The following is a 21,590-nucleotide window of genomic DNA, read 5'->3' on the forward strand; positions in this document are numbered from 1 at the left end:
AGCATCAATGCACACTGCCTCACTGTTTTGTCAGGAACTGGGTAATATTGCAACAGACATTATTGCTAATTTTACACTGCTCTTCATGATAAGCTGTGCTTTTCCTTAGATTTCAGTTCCAATAATTAGGATTGTTCATTGAAGTTTTTGACTACTACATTTTTTTCCCTTGAGCTTTTTAGCTTTTTTAATTACAGAAATATTTAGATTTTATCTGCATCCTGATGACTTAAAAATTAATGAGAAAATAAAAAGACACTTCACTTCTCTTAAAAGCATGTTATTTTAGGAATCTAATTTTAAGGATAATTTAATGAAAATAGATGACTCAGCTCATGATTTTTGAATTTTAGTACTGGCAGTACTTAATGTGCTCAAAGGAGAGCCCGGGGTGCTATTCAAAAAAGCATGCAAAGGACAGTATGAACTAATGCTACAGAAAAGTTTGTTTTGTTCCTAGTGGTGATTTCTATTGAAATGTCACTTTGTATGAAGCTGATAAAAGTCTCCTAGAGCTGAAAAATATTGATGTCACTAAGATTTAGGTTTGTGTTGCTAAAATTACATTCAGCTTTAATTTTATTAGAGAGAATTCTACTAGTGAAAATAGGAATTAATAATGGAGAAGTTAAATACACTTTTATCCCTAGAAAAACATATAAAAATACATTACCTTCTCTATCTTTATTTTTTTCTTATATGCTTATTTTACCCCACAAGATGATTAAGGGAACTGCAGTCTTGGGGAATGAACTTTGGCTTTCGACAGTTGTCAGTCCTTCTCTCCTATAAATTGTTACAATAAATAAGGTCCTTTTTATATTTGTATAACTTTGTGCATTGCAACAAGCATTCTTGCTCTTCAGACACCCTGAAATAAATGCCCTCATTCCATTCCCCATCCCAGTTTTTCTTGAGACTGATTTGCAGTGACAGCAGGGGTGGGGATGGCAGCAGGTCAGAGCTCTGCTGTGTGGCCAGCGGGTGCCTTAGGCAGCTCGTCCTCACCTGGCACTGCTTAGGCAGGGTCAGCAGGGTTTGCTGTGTAAGCAAACATAAAGCAGTTCTCCTGGTGCTGCCTGGAAGCAGCTGAACAGACAGCAGTGGCTGGGGAGTATTTCCTTGCACACAAGCATGTGACAATGTTTTCACTAGTGAGATTCACAGTTTTTGGGTGTGAATTTGTAGTAGAGATAAATTAGGGCAGAAAGCCCTATCTTGTACCTTTTGGATTCTGACTCAAGTTTAACTTTTTATACCAGTAAAAAAAAGGAGTTTGAAGTGGACCTTATTCCACTAGAGAAAAGAAAACTCTACTTGACAGAGGGAAGTGAATAGCTGGACAGAAAAGCTGCTGTTATCTTAAACCACTAACACACAAGAAAATCCAAGATATGCACTGGTTAAGTCTTAGAAGGTGCTGTGGGCAACCCTCTTTTGCAATTGCCATTGATGCAATAATTGTTGTTAGCCATTCTGTTGGTAATTTATACTATAGGAATTGATAGCAGATGGAAAAATAGATGACTCAGAATATAGTATTAATAATCCATATTTTTTTAATCAAAGGCCCCTGATAAGCATGTTGCATGTAAGATTCATTTAAGCAGTTGCTAGGAAGAATTTGTTTTTCAAGTAAACACAACAAACTTGATAGAGATTACTTTTTGGTTGAATATCTGTTTTCTTAAAAATTTAAACCCTGAAAATGCATTTGCTTGTTTTTGTTGCACAAGCTTAATAGCAGTATTTCATAATTTACTTTGATAGACTGGAGGTTTGCAATGGTAACTCAGGCATTATGGAATTAATAATGGAATCTACTTTTATCATATTGAAAACATGATTGGCATAGAGGTTTTATTTACTTCTCTTGCTGTCCAGAATGGATTAAGATTATAGTGTTCTACATCCACCACAACTTTGGCTTCCACTCCCTGAAAAGTTTGGATGGCTACACATATGAGCTAGCCAAGTGTGGCTATTGAGTTCCAGATCCCCTCACTTAAATCCATGGACTGCAGGCACCACCAAGTATCTCAGATACTCGGTCCATCCTTCTGGCTCCTGTGCTGGACACATGTGGGATCCAGTAGTCAGGATTTCCATTGTACTCTTTGACTTTTTGACTTCTGAGAGTCCATTTTTGATTGTACTTTATGTCCTTCCTTCTGAGCTTATTGCTCAGAACTCAGGTCTGTAGACAGGAATGCGCACCAATTTTCCAAGTGCCCCTTTTGGCCAGAATTTTGACAAGGATTGTAAAAAAAAATATGTACTATACGGTGTGGGTCCTCCTGCAGGCAGTAGTATTGATTGCAAGTAATTATTCTTCGGTTTGCTGAAAATAGTGATCCAAATAAACCTGGTCCATATGGGATGCAAGAAGGTAGACCAACAGACAAAAAGAGTAAAACTTGTTGCACTTCCCTTGCAGAAGTTTGGTTCTGGGAGGTGAGTGCATCACTATGTGAGAGAAAAGTTTCTTGTGTCTCACTGAGGATGCATAAAAAAGCCAGTCACCTGAAACCAGTAATGACCAGAGTAAGAATGTTTTTTGCATAGGTGTATTGTGTTTGTGTGGCCAGGTTTTGGTAGCTGGGTGGCTTCTATGAGAAGCTGCCAGAAGCTTCCCCCATGTCCAGCAGATCCAGTGCCAGCCAGCTCTGGACCCGCTGCTGGCCAAGGCCGAGCCAGTCAGGAATGTTGGTAACACCTCTGTGATAACATATTTAAGAAGGAAAAAAAAGGTATTGCCAGTGGTAATTGTGGCCAGAGAGAAGCAGAGTAAGATTGTGTGGGAGCAACAGCTCTGCAGACACCAAAGTCAGGGGAGAAGAAGTGAGGGAGGAGATTCCAGCTCCAGGTGCTGGAACTGAGGTTCCCCTGCAGCCTCTGGTGAGGCGACTGTGGCCCTGCAGTTCACGGAGGTAGATGGCAATGCAGAGATCCCCCTGCACCCCGTGGAGAGCACGACGATGTTGGAAAGGGATCTGTGAATCTGTGGGAGGCCTGTGCTGGAGCTGGCTCCTGGTGGGGACCTCCAGACTTGCGGAGAAAGGAGCCCCTGCTGGAGCAGTTTCCTGCTAGGACTTGTGATCCTGTGTGTGATCCATGCTCGAGAAGCCTGTCCTGGGAGGCCTACACCTTGTGGAAGAGTGACTCACATTGCAGCAGTTTGTGCAAACTGATGGCCATGGGATGCACTCACATGGGGGAAGTTTATGAAGGACTGTCTCCCATGGGAGGGACCCCACAGTGGAGCAGCAGAAGGACACCTCTCCCTGAGCAGCAGCAGAAACAACATGGGATAAACTGATCAAAACGTCCATTCCCTGTCTCCCTCCACTGGCGGGGGAAGGAGGTATAGCTGGGAAGGAGGGAGGGATGGAGGGATGGTGTTTTTGATAGTCTGATTAACTGAGGGAAGATGTTTTAACAGAAGTCCAATTGATTTCTCGTTATCCTGTTCTGATTTTGTTATAAGTAAATTTTGTTAGTATCCCCGATTCAGTTCTGTTTGGCCCATGATAGAATTTAGTGAGTGGTACCTTATCTCAGCTCGTGATTCTTTGTTACATTTTCTCTCTCCTGTCCGGTTGTGGGAGTGGCAGAGCAGCTTTAGTGAGTGCCTGGCATCCAGACAGGGTCAGCCCACTAAAACAAGAAGTGTTCTTCTGATGACATGCTAATTTGTATTCAGCAAACCTTGCATGATCATGCTGGATTATTTTAAACCCCTGGAGTGATCAGCAGTGGCTCCTGCCACCTTCCCACAAGGACAGCACACCTGTCTGTGGAGCACTTGTAGCTCTGACCTGTGCTCTGATGGCAACTGGAACACTTCATGCCTGGAGCTGCCTCAGCTTTTGGATTTTTACTGTATCCCAGTGTAATGAGGACAGTCACATTTAAAAAAGCTTGCTCATGATTCCTTCTCTGTTCTGGTCCTTTTTAACATCTACATGTGGCCTTTCCTGGAAGAGCCTCTAACCTATTACAAATAAGTTGAAAAATGAGCAAGGAGAAATTAAATTATTAGTGTCCCATTTGCTGGAAGTTTGAGATCAAGTGTACTATGTTTCCAGACTTACTGGTCTCCCAAGTGTGTGGCTGAGTTGCCTTTTCCAAAGATTATAACTGAAAATTGTAGTTCAGTTAGAAGGTTAGTTATGCTTTTATTATATTTTTCCTATCTTAGGTTGGTACTGGTGGAAGATACTTCAGCCACTTGGGAACTTGGGTCGATGGAACTCCTTTCTGAAAGTTTGCCTTCCACCAGGATTTTCCCCCAGATCAGGGAGAGGAGAAGGTGGAGGCAGGAGCTGCTGGCACTCAGCTTGCAGCACTGGGAGCTTTTGTCCCATAAGGATGACTTGTTGTCTGGTCTCTTAATAGGCAAAGTTGATTTCCCTTGCCCTAGCAAAGCAGAGAATTTCAGTGAGGCTTCTTTGCCTGTGACTGTGTCTTGAGAATACATTAGCTTTGAGAAATTATTTAAAGTCATCTGGCTCTGGCATGGTTTGACTTCCTTGTTTGATTTGCTTCCCTTATGCATTGTAGCTTTCTTTAATGAGTGGGTTAACAAATACATCTTTAAGGAGAAAAGTTTTATCATTGTACACCTAATCTTTCTTCTGGAAAACTGGGTAAGTGTACTCACTCTAAAAGGCTATGTCTGTGTGTGGCATTGTAAGTTGGAGTTTGGACTATTGCTTTCCCAAATCCCAAATGTGATTATCTGGTGAAATAAAAGGTCCCAGTGAAGACAAACACTGCTACCAGAAACTCCATTAAGACCTCTGTCTTGGAAGTGGCCCATCCTGACACTAATTACTGTCTCTTGTATGGTTGTGGGTGTTTGATCTCTGAAAGGACATAATTCGGTCTGTTATGTGGAGTGGCAGAAATGGAATTATCTATTATTGTCACACAAATGCTATCCTGATTACAATTGTAATTGTAACAATGTGTTACAGTTAACAGCTTTTAAAAAGCTACTGAAATAAAATTGAAATCCTTTCTGAATTCCTGTAGCTTGTGCTGCTGACTGCTTCCCTCTCCCTTCCCATTAATGCCAGTAGCCCCAATAGTTACTGCTACAAGCTACTTGGTGAATTATTTATGGCAGTTTAAATTGGAAGCTGTTTGCAAGTGGAAGTGAATGAATGCTGAGCTCTATTGCTTTAAGAATTTGAACCAAAATATTTATTTATGCAGGGCAATAAATTACATAGGAGTAATGAAATATCTTGTTTGAGATATTTCTACACATCTTATTTGCTATATTTGCTGTTGCATTCAGTGTTTGGATTATTGCAGGCTTTTAGGGTTTGTGAGGTAATACCTATAGCACAAACAGAAGTCAAAGAAATATATTTTTTAATTTGCCAAGGAAACGTATGTGCACAGACACACACACATAATTTCCCAGACTGAGCTGTGGCTGATTAAGTGGTTTTCTCATCTGATGCCAGATAGGTGAGACCTTCCTAACTCTTCTGTTTTCTGCCATTCCCTTCCTTCAAGTGTCCTCAATATCAGCTTTTCATATAGATGGGTACTGTGGCTATCTGGATCTCCTGGGAGATGTGTCTGAGATAATTCTGAAAGTTTATTGGTCCCTGGCTTAAACTAATTTTCTTTATATTTTAATATTCATCCCAGCTGTCTGTGAGTTTTAAAGAGTAGTTAATTCTGTTTCCTGGCTCAGTTTCTTGATTGAAATTTAAATAAAAACTCACCCACCACATTCTTCTCTGCTAATTTATGAAAAAAACGTTTTTCAGAGCAGAATAATTATGTAATTACATCAGTTGGAGTCTGTTCTGTGCAGTTTAAGCTTGACGTCTGCAGTGGTGACTGAGGGCGAATAAGTGGCTGTCCAGACTGGCCAAGAGTGGGTAGGGCTTCATCACTGGCAGCTCTCACAAAACACACACACAGGATTATTCAGTGTCTGCCTTAGGCATTTGCTGGTCTGTGGAACCCCAAATGCATTATTCCTGTCACATGTGCTAAATACATTATTCCTGTCACATGTGGGTTTATTGCTCCTTTCATCTGTGCTGTGTTGGGATCAGTTAAGCAGTGGAGTTGGCACTGACATCTCTTCCCATTATACTTAAAATCTCTGACACTTAACTCCTCTAAGAGAATATCTTCATGGAAAAGTGCATCATATGCGAGTTACATATATCAATGGGCTAAAAATTAAATAGAATAGTGCAGATTTTTAATCTTTTCTTCCTCTTAAAATGGAAAGGTCTTTTTCTGCAAAATTCTGGGTGACTGAGGAATTCCTTTCCCCTATCTTTTTTTCTATATGTTAAATGGGAGGAGTGCAATAAAATGGATTATGTTTGATGCCTTGGGAGACAACTCTTTCCTTCATAAGGAGAAGAAGAGTCTTTGGAAGAAAGCAAGGAAGGGCAAACAAAGTGTCACAAGGAGGGCGGCAAAGATGGTGGTGAAGGGTCTGGAGGGGAAGCCATATGAAGAACATCTGAAGTCTTTTAATCTGTTCAGCCTGCAGGACACTGAGGGAAGATCTCTGCCATCTACAACTTCCTCATGAGGGAAAGAGGAGGAGCAGGCACTCCTCTTTGTGGTGCCCAGTGACAGATTCGAGGGAATGGCCTGAAGCTGTGTCACGGGAGGTTTAGGTTGGACATTTCAAAAGGTTCTTCACCCAGAGGGTGGTTGGGCACTGGAAGGGCTCCCTGGCAAAGTGATCACAGTACTGAGCCTGAAAGAGTTAAAGAACCACTTGAACAATGTTCCCAGGCACCTGATGGGACTCTTGGGGCTGTGCTGTGCTGTGCAGGGCCAGGAGTTGGACATTGATGACTCTTGTGGGTCCCTTCCACCTTGGCATGTTCTGTGATTCTAAAAGACCAACATTGCTGAGCACATCTGAAGGCTCATACAGATCTTGGGATCTTTAGTCCTCAAAGATATTTTGACATGTGGGGTTTAATTTCCTTCTTCATTAGGAACCTTATGGTTAAAATGATGTTGCATGAGAATGTGCATCTTTTCCATATGCTCTGTTACGCATTTCTGATATGCCCACTCTCTTTATTATGACTTTAAATCATTTGTTTACTATATGCAGTGTTGCCTGTTAGCAGAAGTCATAATGCTGGGGTTTGGACTGTATGTAGCAGTATTATGTGTGTGTTATATGCCTCAATTGCTGATAAAGATCAAAAGTAGCAGTTAATTCCTCAGGGAAAACAGATCAGATTGTGTTGATAGAAGCCTGCCCTAGATTCATGAATGAAGTATTGACTCATTGGTAGTTGATTCAGAAAAGTTTGGGTTTTTTTACCCATGAGTTAGGTACTGTGCTTGTTTACAATGTCAGGTTATTTGCAAACAAAATAAAGATTATCCCTTTCATAAGAGGAAATTATATGTGCTATTTTAAATTTGTTGACGGTTTTCACACTGGTGAATAATGTGACTGAATGGCACATGGGCAATTCTAACAAAAGAGAAATGCAGAATGGCACTAAATTACATCAGGAAAAAAACACATAGGCCTGACAAAGAACACATTTTAAATGCAGATGATTCCATGCAATAAATTAAAGGTTTATGAAAGGCAATGATTTTCTTTTTTGTTGAAAACAGTTTCTAATACTTTTTATTTGGTTGTTTTGCAGTTAAAAAATCTGAGTTTAGAAGAATTACAGATGAGACTAAAGGCTTTGGACCCTATGATGGAACGAGAAATTGAGGAGCTTCGTCAGAGGTACACTGCAAAGAGGCAACCTATCCTAGATGCGATGGATGCGAAGAAACGGAGGCAGCAAAATTTCTGAGTTTGTTTTCCTTTCAAACATAATACTAGGAGTCAGTATGGACACTGGTAACTTTGTAAGCCAGAAGGAATTTGATTATGAGAGTTTTAAAAAATCCAATCTGTTAAATTTTCCTTCATCAGCAGCGACAATTGCAGCACTCAAGAATATTCATATGGTGTTCTGCAAAGGCAGCAAAACACTTTAGCACTTGTTTGCATTTTCAGATGTTTAATGTAATAGGAGTTTAATCTGTTACTTCCCAATCTTTTTCAGGTGGGTAGGGATAACTTGGTGTTGTACATTGGGAGTTGTGTTTTGGAGCACCTGGAATGTTTTCTTGATTGTGCAACACTACCGAGCCTTATATTGCAATGTATTTTTCTCCCACATAGTAGCATATTTATTATGTAATCTTTGGTTATCTTATTTATTTTATGCCTGTTTTCTGTTGGGAGGTATTAGGATAACACTGTGGAGAGCAGAGTCAAATTAGATAAACTTGCTATTGTAGTATAATGAAAAGCTGCTCACCACTGTAGTATCTTTTAAAACTCCAAATTCAACACATAACCTGATTCAGGACAGCACTTGAACATGTATCCAGCCCATTCATAGCAGTAAAATTTAGGAATAAAGTAAGTAATAGGCACGTCTTTTTCTGCTCTCCTGAATCAGGGACTGTTGTACAGTACAGTTGTTACACTACAGAGCATTCTTTGAGAGAGGATTTCTGTCATTTGTACGCACACTGAGTCAGCTGTCATTAAACAAGAAAACAAGTGCCTAATCAGTTTTAATTTTTGTTATTCAGGAGAAGCAATACTTACAGTCACTCCTTAAGTGTAAACTTCCAATTGCTATTGCAATTCTGACCAGTATAAACCTCTATTTTGCACGGTAGTTTTATAATGAAGTAACAGCTACACTTTCTGGATATGTTTTTTGTTTCATTTGGGGTTTTTTTAATCACTGTTTTGAGGGGAGAGGGGAATTATTAGTGCTTTGGGGTTTGTTTGTTTTCATATTGTAGCTACAAAGGGATAGTAATTTAAAAACCAAAGAAAATGAATTGAATACTTATATTTAATAAGTACAGAAAAGAAGCAACATTTAATAGTTTTCTGGGGGGTTTGTCCTGCAACTGCTAAACATTCAAAATTCCTATAGTCTTCTGTTGGTAGATTTTGGGGACTCAGAAATGCAGGACCAAGCTCTTAATAGCTTTTTATAAGTTCTTGTCTGGTTTATGTTGTTGACTATCTATTGGTAGAATTTACAATGTTGTAAGAAATATTTCAGACTTCGCAGAAAATGTGATCCACTCTCTAAACAATCTGCTGTGTTCTGTATTGAAATCTTTACTATCGTTGCCTTGTATGTAAATAACTTCACTGTGATAGTCATACTTCTTTAAACAATACAGCTGAAAAGATCTTTACATTCAGCCTTCAGCTGTTAAACTTTTAATGGTGACTACTGTATGGGCATCTTCTGTTAAACGTTTTCTGGAAGTTAGTAATCATCTCATACCTCTTAACATTAATTGTCAACATATGTGGACCATTTAGATGGAATAGTGCCAATTTTGGAAATGATGCATTATGTCACAAAGCTTATGCCAATGGAAACAAAAAGTTCTTAGAGGATCAGCATTCTACAGCCATGCTGGTACCAGTGCTTGGGTTTGAGCTGTATCCAGCCATCGCTGTCCTTGTCATTCTCTGTGTGTTTGCATGCACACCACGCTCTGACATGTAAACCCTAGAGGCAAATAAATCTTAATTGTGATTATTAGAACGTCCTTATCCTCAACTCTCTTCATACTTCTTAGAGCAGTGACCATTCCTTGTGAAAATGCAAGAACACAGAAGATCCATAAAAATTACTTTAGGCAAGATAAAATGCACCTGGTAGTCCTATGCCTCACATTTATACAACTAAATGATGTAAAGTAAAAAATGGTATAAACATATCACTGTGTCATTAGATTATAATCATAATGCAGGAAAAAAATAACAGCATCAACTTCCCCCTATTACTGTGGTTCTTATTTATTTAAAGTAATTTCTACTTCTTGAACTTTCTGTTCTCAAAAGCTCAAAGATGTGTGTTCATACATTGATTTGTGTAGATATACACACATATATATTCATATCTATATATATAAAAGAGAAAATATAGAGCAGGTTTAAACCATCAGGAGAGGAGCCTAGCTTGCCTTTTCTTGGTGTGCCTTTTAAGCAAAGTATCATTGTCTAGACACTCCTACTTGCATTTTCAGCAGCTAGATTTTCCCTTACTCAAACTTTTCCCACCAAAAATAAAACTTTGAGTTTGAATAATGTGGCTTTACAGTGTAATAGACAAGAATATAACAGGATCACAAATTTCTTATTTTGTGTATTTTGAAAACTTCAGTAATGTGGTACCCCAAAGATGGACTGGGAAGTCCGTGGGGACTCCAATAAAAGGCTATTTTAGACTAGAGCTGTTGCAGTCTGACATCTGAAAGCTATCAGAAGGTAAATGACATCCTTTTTTTCTATCCTGATATGTCTACATAGAAACAACTCAGACTTTGTGCACATGCATGCACACAGAAATGGAATATATATGCATGAGGAAAATCTGAATGGCATGAATAAAACAAATAAAACAAGCTACTGAAAAGGGTGAAAAGTAGCATCTGATGCACTGTAAACTGGGTAGGTACAGGATGTTTGTGACCAAAGAATACTTTCATAAATTAATATGAAATTGGTATGTTGCCATTCTGGTATGGTGCAAACTGCAGTCAGTGTAAGAGCTGCCTTGGGCTTCAGCAGCCAGCATAGGAACCTCTGGATCCTCTGCAAGCATTGACATTGTGCTCAGAGATGGATGCAACTCATTTTTTCTTTCCTCTGTTTGTACAAATGAATCAAATCATCCATGTTGTTGACTACACATCTCTACTGGAGGATGAGCATCTCTATAAAGGAAAACCAATAGAACAATAAATAAGATATTTTAAAAGCAAGCCTTGCAGGAAATCTAATAGAACTACTGACAAGTTAACCTTCAATAGGATTTTAACCAAGCAATTTCTTGTTTGCTTCTGACTTTGTATGTTTAGGTTTAGTAAGTTAAAACAATTTTGGAAAATCATTGCTTATTACTAAACATTTTTAATAAAAGCTAATTTTTCCTGTATAATTGTTGACTTCTTCATTCTAACTGAAGCAAAATGATCTTAATAATAATCATTAATGTTCATTTCCGTAGTCATCCCTCATGCTTTGTTTCCTTTCTGTAACACTGTGAGCACAGAAACCCACGTCTCTCAAAGTCAGCTCTGGAAAGGATTTTTCCAGATCACAACAGTGCTGCAAGAACTAGAAGTCTGAGGATCCCATGAAAATAGATCAGGCCAGAAATCCTCAGTTCTCTGTGGAAGTCTTCTCTCTGCAATCTGATGTTGCTGAAGGCCTAATCCTGAGACAGCTGAGCATCACTCAAATATCTTGGCTGTCTTCCTAAACTTGGAGGTGCTAGTGCACATAAGGGGTATGAGTTGTTCCTTTGTTGTTCTCATGACACTAGAAAACCAGTAGGCAATTGATAGACTTGAGTAGAAAAGTGGCTACATTTAATGTCTGGAATATAATTCTATTACCTGTTTCTTCTGACTTTTTAAAATTATTCTCTTAATAACTTGCCCACAAATACATTTCAGTAAAAGGAACTCATGACTGATGCTCCTTAGTGAACCCCGGGATGTTTGAAGTCACAAAAATTTGATGCTAATCTGAATTAATCTGACGTTTATTGGATATTGTAATTATTTACTACTTATTTACAGCAAAAAATAGCTTGTCTGCATTGCACAGTGTATTTTGATGAGCATGCACAGTGGCTTTGGGTTGCTTCTCCATTCAGTGTGTTCAAATTTCAGATATAATTATGGCTCATGGTGAGTGAATCCCTGCCCAGGTACATGGGATAGCCTGACTCACCATGGAAAGGCACTGGTGCTTCCAAGCAGAATGTGTACTGTACAACTTCTGTGAAGCACTTGGTCTGCATATGGCTCTATCAGTGTGGTATGCTGAGGGTTACTCTTTCTTAAGTGTATACCTGGTTATAAAGCTCATCAGAAAGACCTCATGAAGTAAGAAAGTCTTTATTTCTTTGCATTCTTAAATATGTGAAAATTCTTCAATTGGAGTCCAGCTTACAGTGACATTTCTTTCTGTGTTTCCAAAGGCAGTGATGCATGTTAAATAATTTAGCTTGAAATAGATCCAAGATTATCGAGTCCAGTGTTAACCCAGCCCTGCAAACTCCACACTAAACCATGGCCCTCAGTGCAGCATCCACGTGTCTTCAATACGTCCAGGGATAGTGACACCACCACTTCCCTGGGCAGCTGTTCCAGTGCCTGACAATCTTTTCAGTGAAGAATTTTTTCCCAGTACCAAATTAAGACCTGCCCTGGTGCAATTTGAGGCTGTGTCATGCAGCTGGCTGGGAAATTTGCTGTGGGATATTTCCATGCCAGGCTGTGATGCAGCAGTGCTATGCCCACTATTGACAATGAAAGCCTTGGACACATCCTGCATAGCCCATGTTGTTTCTCATGATTGTGTTGTGCCAAATGGATATTAATAAGCCAATTAATAGCTTAAGCTTTTTGGAGCAAGCCTAATTACGTTGATGGCTTAGTGTGAAGGTATTAAGTTGCATTTGTGAAATACTTTTTCACAAAATGTGTTTCTACTCTTTGTTCAGTGCATTCATTCTGGAAAGGGCCTATCTTTTACATGGTATGCTCTCATCCATTTTGATTTGGTTTAATGTCTTAGCATTTTTAAAGCATATGTGAAAATTCCCCATATTTTCCTCATTCTCTTCCTCCTGCTCAGGAAAATGAATGTGGGCATTACTTTTTAGGAGCATCCCCTGAGCCAAGTGTCCTTTGCACATAGTTGGCACATGTAGATGTCAGCAAGAGCTTTTATTCTCTTTTTCTATTCAGAGATCACTGAAGTCTCAGCTGTCCTGTTTTTTCTTTCTTTGAAAGGATGGGATGTTCAGATTCTGAGCAAATCTTTCAGAATAATTGTTAGTCCCAGACCAACAGATGCTTTATACTTTTTTCCGTTATTTGCTACACAGTCCTCAGGACAGATTCACACTTCATTTCACTAGGCCTTCAGAGAGTCGTCTGCATTGGAGAAGAGTAGTGTTTGTCACAGAAACAGGAAAAAAGAAACAATTTTTAAAAGTTTTCTTTGGGGAGAGAAGAAAAAGAATATGGCATCTGCAGATGGCCAGGTGGCTTATGAGGCTAACTGTGGATGTGAGGAAAAATGTGTTGGCTGAAAAAAGCAAATCAGGTAGTCATCTGTACAACTTACTGCTCTGTGTTGATGTTTCACATCTGATTTTCTTCCATTAATGTTTATTGTCTTCGATGTTCATGCTTTATTCATCCTTTAAAGATAGAAGTTTTAAATTTTTTTAAGCTTTATATAAATGGAAACATACCATAACAATGCCAAGTAAATAAAAATGAAAAAAGAACCTAATCAAAGTCACCAAAGTGGGGGTGTTTTCTCCTCCTTTCTTTGGGGTTACAGACGTTTCTGATGGCAGATGTTTGTCTGTGCATGGAGAGACTTTGCATGCTCCAGCTCTGGGCAGACATGGATGGAGATGGTTTCATTGGAGGGCTGGCTGAGCTGTGCCCCTGCTCAGGATGTCCTGTAAGTGTTGTGCCCTGCTGGAAGCCGCTGCTGTCCCCCTGCTCCTCTCCCTGCCGGCCATGCTGCAGGCACTGGGGCTCCTGCAGTGTGCGAGGAACCAGCCCACAGCAGGGAGCCCTGCTCTGCGCAGAGAGCAGTGTGAGCCTGGGAGCTGTTGATCCCCAGCAGGGCAGCACTGAGCTCAAATCAATGCCTGTGGTCTGGGAAGCCTTGGAGGAGCCAGCTGTTACCTCAGGGACAAAGCCATGCTGTGGTGGCAAACAGTTTCTGATGCTGCTTTACTTGGTTGACTGGACTGCAGCATGGCCCATGGCCTTTGGGAAAAATAAAGTTCCTTGTGTCCATTTTTTATTGATGTACAAAAAATATTTAGGAAGTGATCTCAGTGCAGTGGAAGAGTTCAGCTAACAACCTCTCCATGCCCTGTGCCAGGACCTACCTTAGTGCATCAGCACTTTTCCTCAGCCTCCCAAGTTCCTAGTGTGGGTGCTGGCTTTAGCTTTCCCAGAAGTGATGGTGTGAGCAGGAATTTTTCATGTGGTGTTGGCAAACAGCCAGAGTTCTTGCCTGGTGCTGGTACTTGTTTGGTGCAAACAGGCCTTTCTAAAGGCCACAGAAAATTCAGAGGGGGCAAACTGGGCGCTAAGTAGGGAGCTGCCCAGGCAGCAAGAAGACACTGTAAGGAATTAAAACTGTAATCTGATTCTGGGCTCAAATACAGATTTTTTCTCTGTCACAATGGGGGGAAACATTATTGGCATTCACCATTTACCATGGCACTGCAAAGCCCAGCAGCCTTTAAAATTTTTCCTTTAGGTATCAAAGCTACAGAAATTAAATTTGTAAATATACATGGCCACATGCTAATGTACCTGCATATATTTTCCTCTGTCAAATTAATTAGGCCACATGTTGTTTACTAAAAACTGGTTTTCTCTCTTTGTGGATATTTCTTCTGAGGACAGATATTGCAGTATCTCTCCCTAGCTTCTCCCAGAGAAAAGCTCAGTCCTCCCAGTCCTGTTTCACTCCCCTGTACAGTATTTGGAGCTGACCAGTATAATTCTCACAGCTGTTCCTTTGCTGCATACAGGTGAGCCCAGAAACAAGCACCCTACCCCTGCATTCCTCCTTTCATTCCCTCGGTGCTACTGGAAGGATTGATGCATGAGAAGGTGGCTGTGGCCCTCAGATGTTTCTAGCACTATTTCTTTTCCCCTATTCAGATCTTTCTGCTGCTTTGCACTCCTCCTGGCTCCCAAGGCCTGCATGGTTGCTGTTAAAAAAAGCCTCACAGCAAATACATCAAAGAGGGATACCAAAAGCTTTTGAGTTGATTTATATGACACTAAGCCTTTTGTGTGATGCATCAATTGATATTTCATTTTTATTGCAGTACAGTGGGGTATATGGGCTTAACAGCAAGAGGTGTCCTTTTGATCTCTCATCGCACATGAAAACAGGTGTCATAGTCCAGAGATTATGGAGGTCAGAGATTATTTGAGGAAGGATTAAGTAGCAGTACATTTTTCATAGCAACCATATCCAAAAGCATGAGATTCTTTTAAAAGTGCAGCTGTTATTTCAGTCTAGATAAGTCGTATTTATTTGTCATATACCAATTTTTCCTGCTGAAAGAAGACTAGAATTTTTCGAAGTGTTTTGTATTAAAAATGCAGAAACAAGTCAAATGCTTCACTTGTTAGTACAATTAATAAAATAACTTTTCCTGAAATCCAGAAGAAATTTTGCGTTGCTTTTCCTGTTAGTTGATCTTTAGAGAAAATGGACTTGAGACTGTTCAGAAGATAATGGGATGACTGTATTAATGTTCAGCACTGCACCAATTTATATACACATACAATTGCTTAGTCTAAATCTGATTTACCTCAGAAAGTTAACAGAATTCTCTGATGTGATGAGTACTGGTTCAGTATTTCAATAAATTTTCAATAAATACAACTGAAATATTGCTCTGACTCATTCCAAGAGTCTCTCATTCCATTAGAAACTCTAAAACAACCAAAAGCAATTTGGTAACCCACTATAGGTATGTGGGTATCTCTCCTGCTAAGGAAACACATCCACCACTGATTACTCAGCTTTTATAAAAATAGATTTGTTTTTGAGGCTGTTTACATTCCACAATGTAATGTGGATAAAATCAATAGCAATAGTGTTGTATTAGATTCAACAAACCCAAGAAGCCTGTTTCTCCCAGTTAGTGTAATTATAATTTTGTTGACAAGCAGATGTTTAAACAGCCCCCAAATATGTAATTATTAGAATAAGTAAGGAATTGAGGATCTCTAGGATGATAGGACCAGCAATACAGTAATCCTGCATCCCAAATTTTAATGCAAATTTATTCCAAGAATAAGTATAATTTTGAAGCCTTTTAAGTGTAGCTAGTGCTGATTTATTCAGTCCATCAACTGACATAAGTTTATACATCTCATAGCACTTGTCTTCAGTTACTGCCTCCACAAAAACCTCAACAGTTTGGTCCTATCTTTCAGCTAGAGTAGGAGAAAGTCTTATTTGCACAGTGTTTGACTAATGTGAACTGTTTAGTTCAGCTCTTTGCTCCAGCACGAGGAGCAACCATTCAGGCTTTTTTAGAAGAGCTGGTGCTGCATTTCTGAGCTGTCTCCCAGCTTCTGTCCTGATCAGTGGGTCGAGGCTGCTCGGGGCTGAATGGGCAGCTGCTGTGTTCCCTCATCTCAGCAAGTGACAGAACCTGCATGGCCTTACCTCCCCAGTATTGTGCAGCTGCCAGCCTCGTGTTGGGAGTGCCATGCTGTGACCCAGTGAGGATATGTCTAACACTCCTGGCTGTGTGTAGAAATTTGAAGTTGAAACATTGGGAAGGTGGGCTCTGACTTTTGGTCCAGATCTCTAAATGAGACCATGCAAGACATGACTGCCCTGTGCACTTTGCAAGGAAAGAATTGGAACACTGTTCAGTTGCAGCTTTGTTTTCCCTTCAGGTTTGTTCTTCTCTGGGCTGCATTGTATTAATGCTTTATTTTAAAAGCTCAGAACAGAAACAGACTAACTTTTCATTCCCTATGGCTTTCCTCTCATCTTCTCTGGGAAGATGAAAAGATGCACTTTGCTTTATAATACTGGTTTCTCAGGATGGAAAATTGTCAGGTGTTTTGTTTCAGGTATCATTAACTGTCTAGCAAAGACTTTTTCTTCTGTATTCTTGGTATGTCTAGACTGACCTTTCTCTGAATCTAAAGGGATTCCCAAGGAAATCAAATGCACCTGTCACCTCTGTTCCTTTCCCAGCATGTTAAATTGTTTTGGTGCTCTGGGGCTCCTGCTGAGTGTGAGGAAGCATATTTGTTTTTCTCTGTGCTGGTGGATGGGCCAGTGCTGTGTTACTCTGCCTCACATGAGGCAGAATCCTTTGTGCTCTCCAGCAGTGCACTGGTAGCACTGGGGAGAGCACCAGTACAGTTCCAATTTGGGGAATTTGAAAGCCAGGAGTGGGGCTGCCCTCATCAATGTATAAGGAAGGCCCAAGCATTTTTGCCATCAAAAGCATAAGCAAAATTTCCCTATATTTATAAAGCATTTCCAATACTGCAGCTGAGATGTCCCTTGCAAAAATCAACAGTCAGGCCTGGTAGTTCACTTGCCAGGCTGAGGAAGGAAGGATTGGAGGAGCTGCATCCTGACTTTGGCTGGTTGAGATGTCCCTGTTGTGGGGCCTGCCTTGCCTCTCTGCTGACCCTGCAAGAGAGGGGAAGACACAAAAGGTGAGTAGGATGGGGATAAGCCACTCTTCTGGAAGGTGCTTGCAAGTGGCATCACCTCTTCCCTGCTTTCAGCTGTCTTCTTCAGAGCATGCTCCCACAGGGAATGCTGAGAACAGCTCACCAAAGAAAAATACATCCAGGGCTTCTTCCTTCAATAGGGAAGGGATCAAAATGTTAAAAAATGATCATGCCAACTATGGCAGTAGGAAGGTGTGCCTTGGTATGGAAAGAAGAATGAAATAACAGAGAGAGTAGATTTTTCCCAAAAGTAAACCACAATTTTCTGCCATACTTGGAAAACCTAACACAGGGAGGTGCTAGCCCATAGTCTGACATGCCTAGGCACTGATACAATGGAAATAAATTAGAATTTACCTAATGGTAATCAAATGGATCTTCCTTAATGGGGCTATGGTAGGGTGTCAGTATTCAGAACATTTCCTAGAATGGGATGGAACATGAATTTCAAAAACAGCATAGTAATTTGAAAGGATAATTTCTACTGAAAGTTAGTGGGATTGATGTTCCTAATTCAGGAACTCCAAACCCCCATTTTGCTGTGTTACAACCCCAGCACATCACTTTTTCTCATATGTCATGGAGGCTGCAGGAATAGCCTCATCAGGCTATGGCAGACAGAGAGGGTGAAGCAGGAGGTACAGGACTTGGGATGGGCAGCACAGCAGCTGCTGGCAAGCAAACTCAGCTGCTGTGTGAGTACCACTCATCTTCCAAGTAAGATGAAGAGTTTTCTTTGAAAGTCAACAGCATCATCAGTGGAATTGTCTGCTCAAAGCTACACAGACTTTTGCACACACAGAACATCTGTACATTGGGTGACAACAAGCAGATGTTGGACCGTGTATCTGAAAATGGGCAGCTCTTGGGCTGCTTTAGATCTGTAGAAGGAATTGTCAGATTTATAGCAGTCTTTGTCCAATTCCTGAAAACTTAGCCCTGTTTATATCTGAACAGGGATTTGTGAGAAGCCAGAGCCCATTAGTACCCTTAAAGAAAAAAAGCAAGAGTGGGAGGTGCTGATGTTTCTTTGCACTTCTGTGAAGCTGAAATGCTGGATTTGTGCCACTGCCTCTTATGGCAAATACATGTGTTTATTCAAGTGAGGACTTACATGATTTAGGGTTGTGTGTAAAGGGTGAGGCGATGTCAGGCAAACAAATTTCTGCAGTGGGAGGTCAGCGTGAGTCCCAACACCTGCGAGATGATTCTCCATCCTCATTTCCAGCAGGGCAAATAAATTCCAGAGCCAGACCTTTGCCAGCAGTGTCATGTGATCTTGGGAAACACTTTCTAGACTGTTTGGAGGTTGCTTCCTCCACTTGACAACTCGTAATTTTATATCTGAGGGGTGAAGAGATCCACAATTTTTAATGAGAGTTATGTTTCTTAGCAGCTTCAGTGATTGCTCTGTGGAACTGTTGCTTTGAATAATGTATTACCCATTGCTCTATTTTTAACCCTGTAAATTATTCTCAGATGAGAAGCAAAATATTTTTTTTCAGTAAAAAGGCAGAATCAGTAAAAAATGCTTCAGAAATCAGATGGGAACATTCTTTTATCCTGTCTGAATAGTGTGCAACTTGAAAGTTAGTTACAGGAGATCAAATTAATTTCTGATGTAACTTAATGGGAAGCCAGGTGCATAAATTGGAAAAGAAAATAAGAATAACATAATGAGAAAAGAACATTTCTGGCACAACACCTCACCAAGGGATATGACTGGTGCCTTGGGTTGAATGTTGTTTGAAAGCACCATCAAAGGTAGATTAAAGTCAGGAGCATTGTGGGAGGAAATGGATAACCAGCACAGCAGGAGCAGTTACTCCAGGGGCTTATATGTGCACAGCTGGGGCCTCTAGGGATGGGGCTTATTTTGGAAGAGATGAAAGGTCGTGTCAAGTTGATTTAGTGCCTACAAATGCTGGTGGTATGTTGTTTAGTCCCTAATCTGTCAGGTAGAGAACAAGAGGCTTGTACTGTTTGTTCAACTGAAAAATGTGGGTTCCCCACCACAACCACCAATTAAGAGCATTTCTAAGAATAGAAATCTAGCCTGATGTGCATGTTTAAAAAAACTTATCTGCACAATGAGACTCAGGCTTCTCTGATTATAATATTTACTCAGAATGTCCTGAAACTTAAATCAGTTTTAGATTTCTGGTAAAAGATAATTTTTTATGCGTTTAATTTCCTTTTCGTGGCACAAAACTGAGTTATTTAGTGCATTACACACTACTGGGACAAGACACACAGTACAAAGAGCACCAAATACACTAGTTCCTTGCAGTCTTGTAAAGTTCTATACAAAAAGGTACAAATACTGGAGGTAATAAATTTGGAAAACTAAATGCAAAGTTTTTTGGTTTTAAGTTTGCAGTGTGAAGTGGCCCATGCTCTATATAACATGGGAGGAAAAACCAGTCTGTTTTCAAAATGGAAAGTCTGCAGGGAAAGAGAGAATTAGCAACTGATGAAAGCAAATGAGTAATAAACCAGGCAATAATACAAAATCTGAACATACATAAAAAGCTTAATCACAAGCTATATATAGATTTTACATCTCAGGAACATAATGTAACATTTTGCTTTTCAAGGGCATCTCTGACTCTCATAATACCCTAGATTTGTACTAGAAATCCAGATTCTCTAACAGTTTATTCTTTGCAATAAAGTGAGTTACCTCATTTGAAATATTACCACAATTCTCATTTAAATGATACAAAGCTCTCAGAGGAAAGGGAGTAGGCACAGCATTTTCACTGGTGCCACAAAGGTGACTGTCACAGGCAGGAGGAGCACAGGCTCCTGCAATGTTCTTTAGAAAACTGCACATCCATAGTGAGCAGATTCCTGACCAGCTCTGGACAAAGTAGCCAGTTAGTGCTCTCATCCTTCAGTCCTGACCCAGTGGTGTGTGGCAGTGCAGATGCCCTGCTCTCACACAGCAGTGAGTGAGGAAATCTGGCAAAAGTACTGACTGTGCAAAAAGTCTCTTCCCTCCTGTGAAGCTTTGGAGAGATTGCATTTTTTCTTCAAAGTGTAAAGTAAACATTTTCCTGTAGCTTTTATTTAATGAGAGGTAAGTTTTTGCAGCACTTACTGCACTGAGCCCTAGAATAGACATTACTTCATAAAATGGCAGGAAAGATGTGCCCTGTTCTCCTTACCTAGATATTTTGGGGGCAGCTAAGACAGCAATGTTTCTGAAATCATTAAATTGTTATTCTGCTCAGTAAAAAATTCTGTTAGCCATAAGCAAATATTAAAACTGCTGTACAGTACTGTCCAATGCTCAAACATAATAAATCTGAGCAGGAGTAATGCAAAAAAAGGGCTACATCCCCTAGTGTGGCCAGGAGAACAGGACTTGCAAAAAGAAAACTAAAAGGAAGCTTGAGAGGTATAAACCTGTGAAAATGCGTATGTAAGGCCATATGGTTGCTGTCTATAAATACACTAAGAGGAAAATGAAATTTTTAAGCTAAAGAACAGTGTTGGCAAAAAAAAAAAAACTTGTATAAAGCAGCCATTAATAAAATTGTGCTAAAAGTTGTGCAAGCCTTGGAGAGCTCTGGAATGGTCTTCAGGAGGAGGGGGGAGCAAAAATGTGACTACTTTTAACATGGAGTCAGTTAAGTTTATGAAAGGAATTCCTGTGCACTGTGTAAAGTAATTGCCATGATAATAAGAACATCTTAAATTTCAGTACTTTATTTATTTAGTGTCTTTGATCAAAAGCACTTATATAAAAATGCAATAATGAAAATTCCTTTCAACCAGTACAATAAAAGTTGGAATTCCTTGGGTATTTCATTTTCTTTAGTGAAATGCAATTTGAACATGTTACAGTGAATATTTGCAGAAATGACGGAACATCAGTCCTACAAATAATAATAAATCTAGAACATAAGATAAGCTATAGGTTATTGAAATGATGTGTTGCAAAGTTAAATCCAACCTTTGCAATGTTTAACAAGCAACAGCTTGAGGGAATTTGTGGCTCTTTGGCAAGCCTACAGGGCTCACCAAATAACTGCTCTCAAAGTCTCCGGTTTTCAGCTCTGTAAATCTACTGTTTATTAAACTGAGGTAAAACCACTGCCTGGAGCTGAGTTCTCCAAAAGCCCCACCCAACAGACAGAGTTTGGGGTGTCCTTTGCATCAGTGAGAGAATTGCAAACCTTGCAGCAGGTAACCTGACTGGAGGGTATGTGCTGCCCATGCCCACCTCTTCCTCCCCT

General features: G+C 40.0%; 1 protein-coding gene across 1 annotated transcript in view; it reads left to right on the plus strand.

The window, feature by feature from the left end:
• STK3 (serine/threonine kinase 3) overlaps positions 1-8,179 on the plus strand; it is a 125,541-nt gene extending 117,362 nt beyond the window's left edge. The window contains exon 11 of the mRNA XM_005479477.4: positions 7,671-8,179. Within this exon, the coding sequence (XP_005479534.2) occupies positions 7,671-7,829 (159 nt within the window). The 3' untranslated portion in view covers positions 7,830-8,179. The remainder of the gene's footprint in view (positions 1-7,670) is intronic.
• Positions 8,180-21,590: the final 13,411 nt, after the last annotated feature.

This window comes from Zonotrichia albicollis, chromosome 1, assembly GCF_047830755.1.
Source record: "Zonotrichia albicollis isolate bZonAlb1 chromosome 1, bZonAlb1.hap1, whole genome shotgun sequence".
NCBI lineage: Eukaryota > Metazoa > Chordata > Aves > Passeriformes > Passerellidae > Zonotrichia > Zonotrichia albicollis.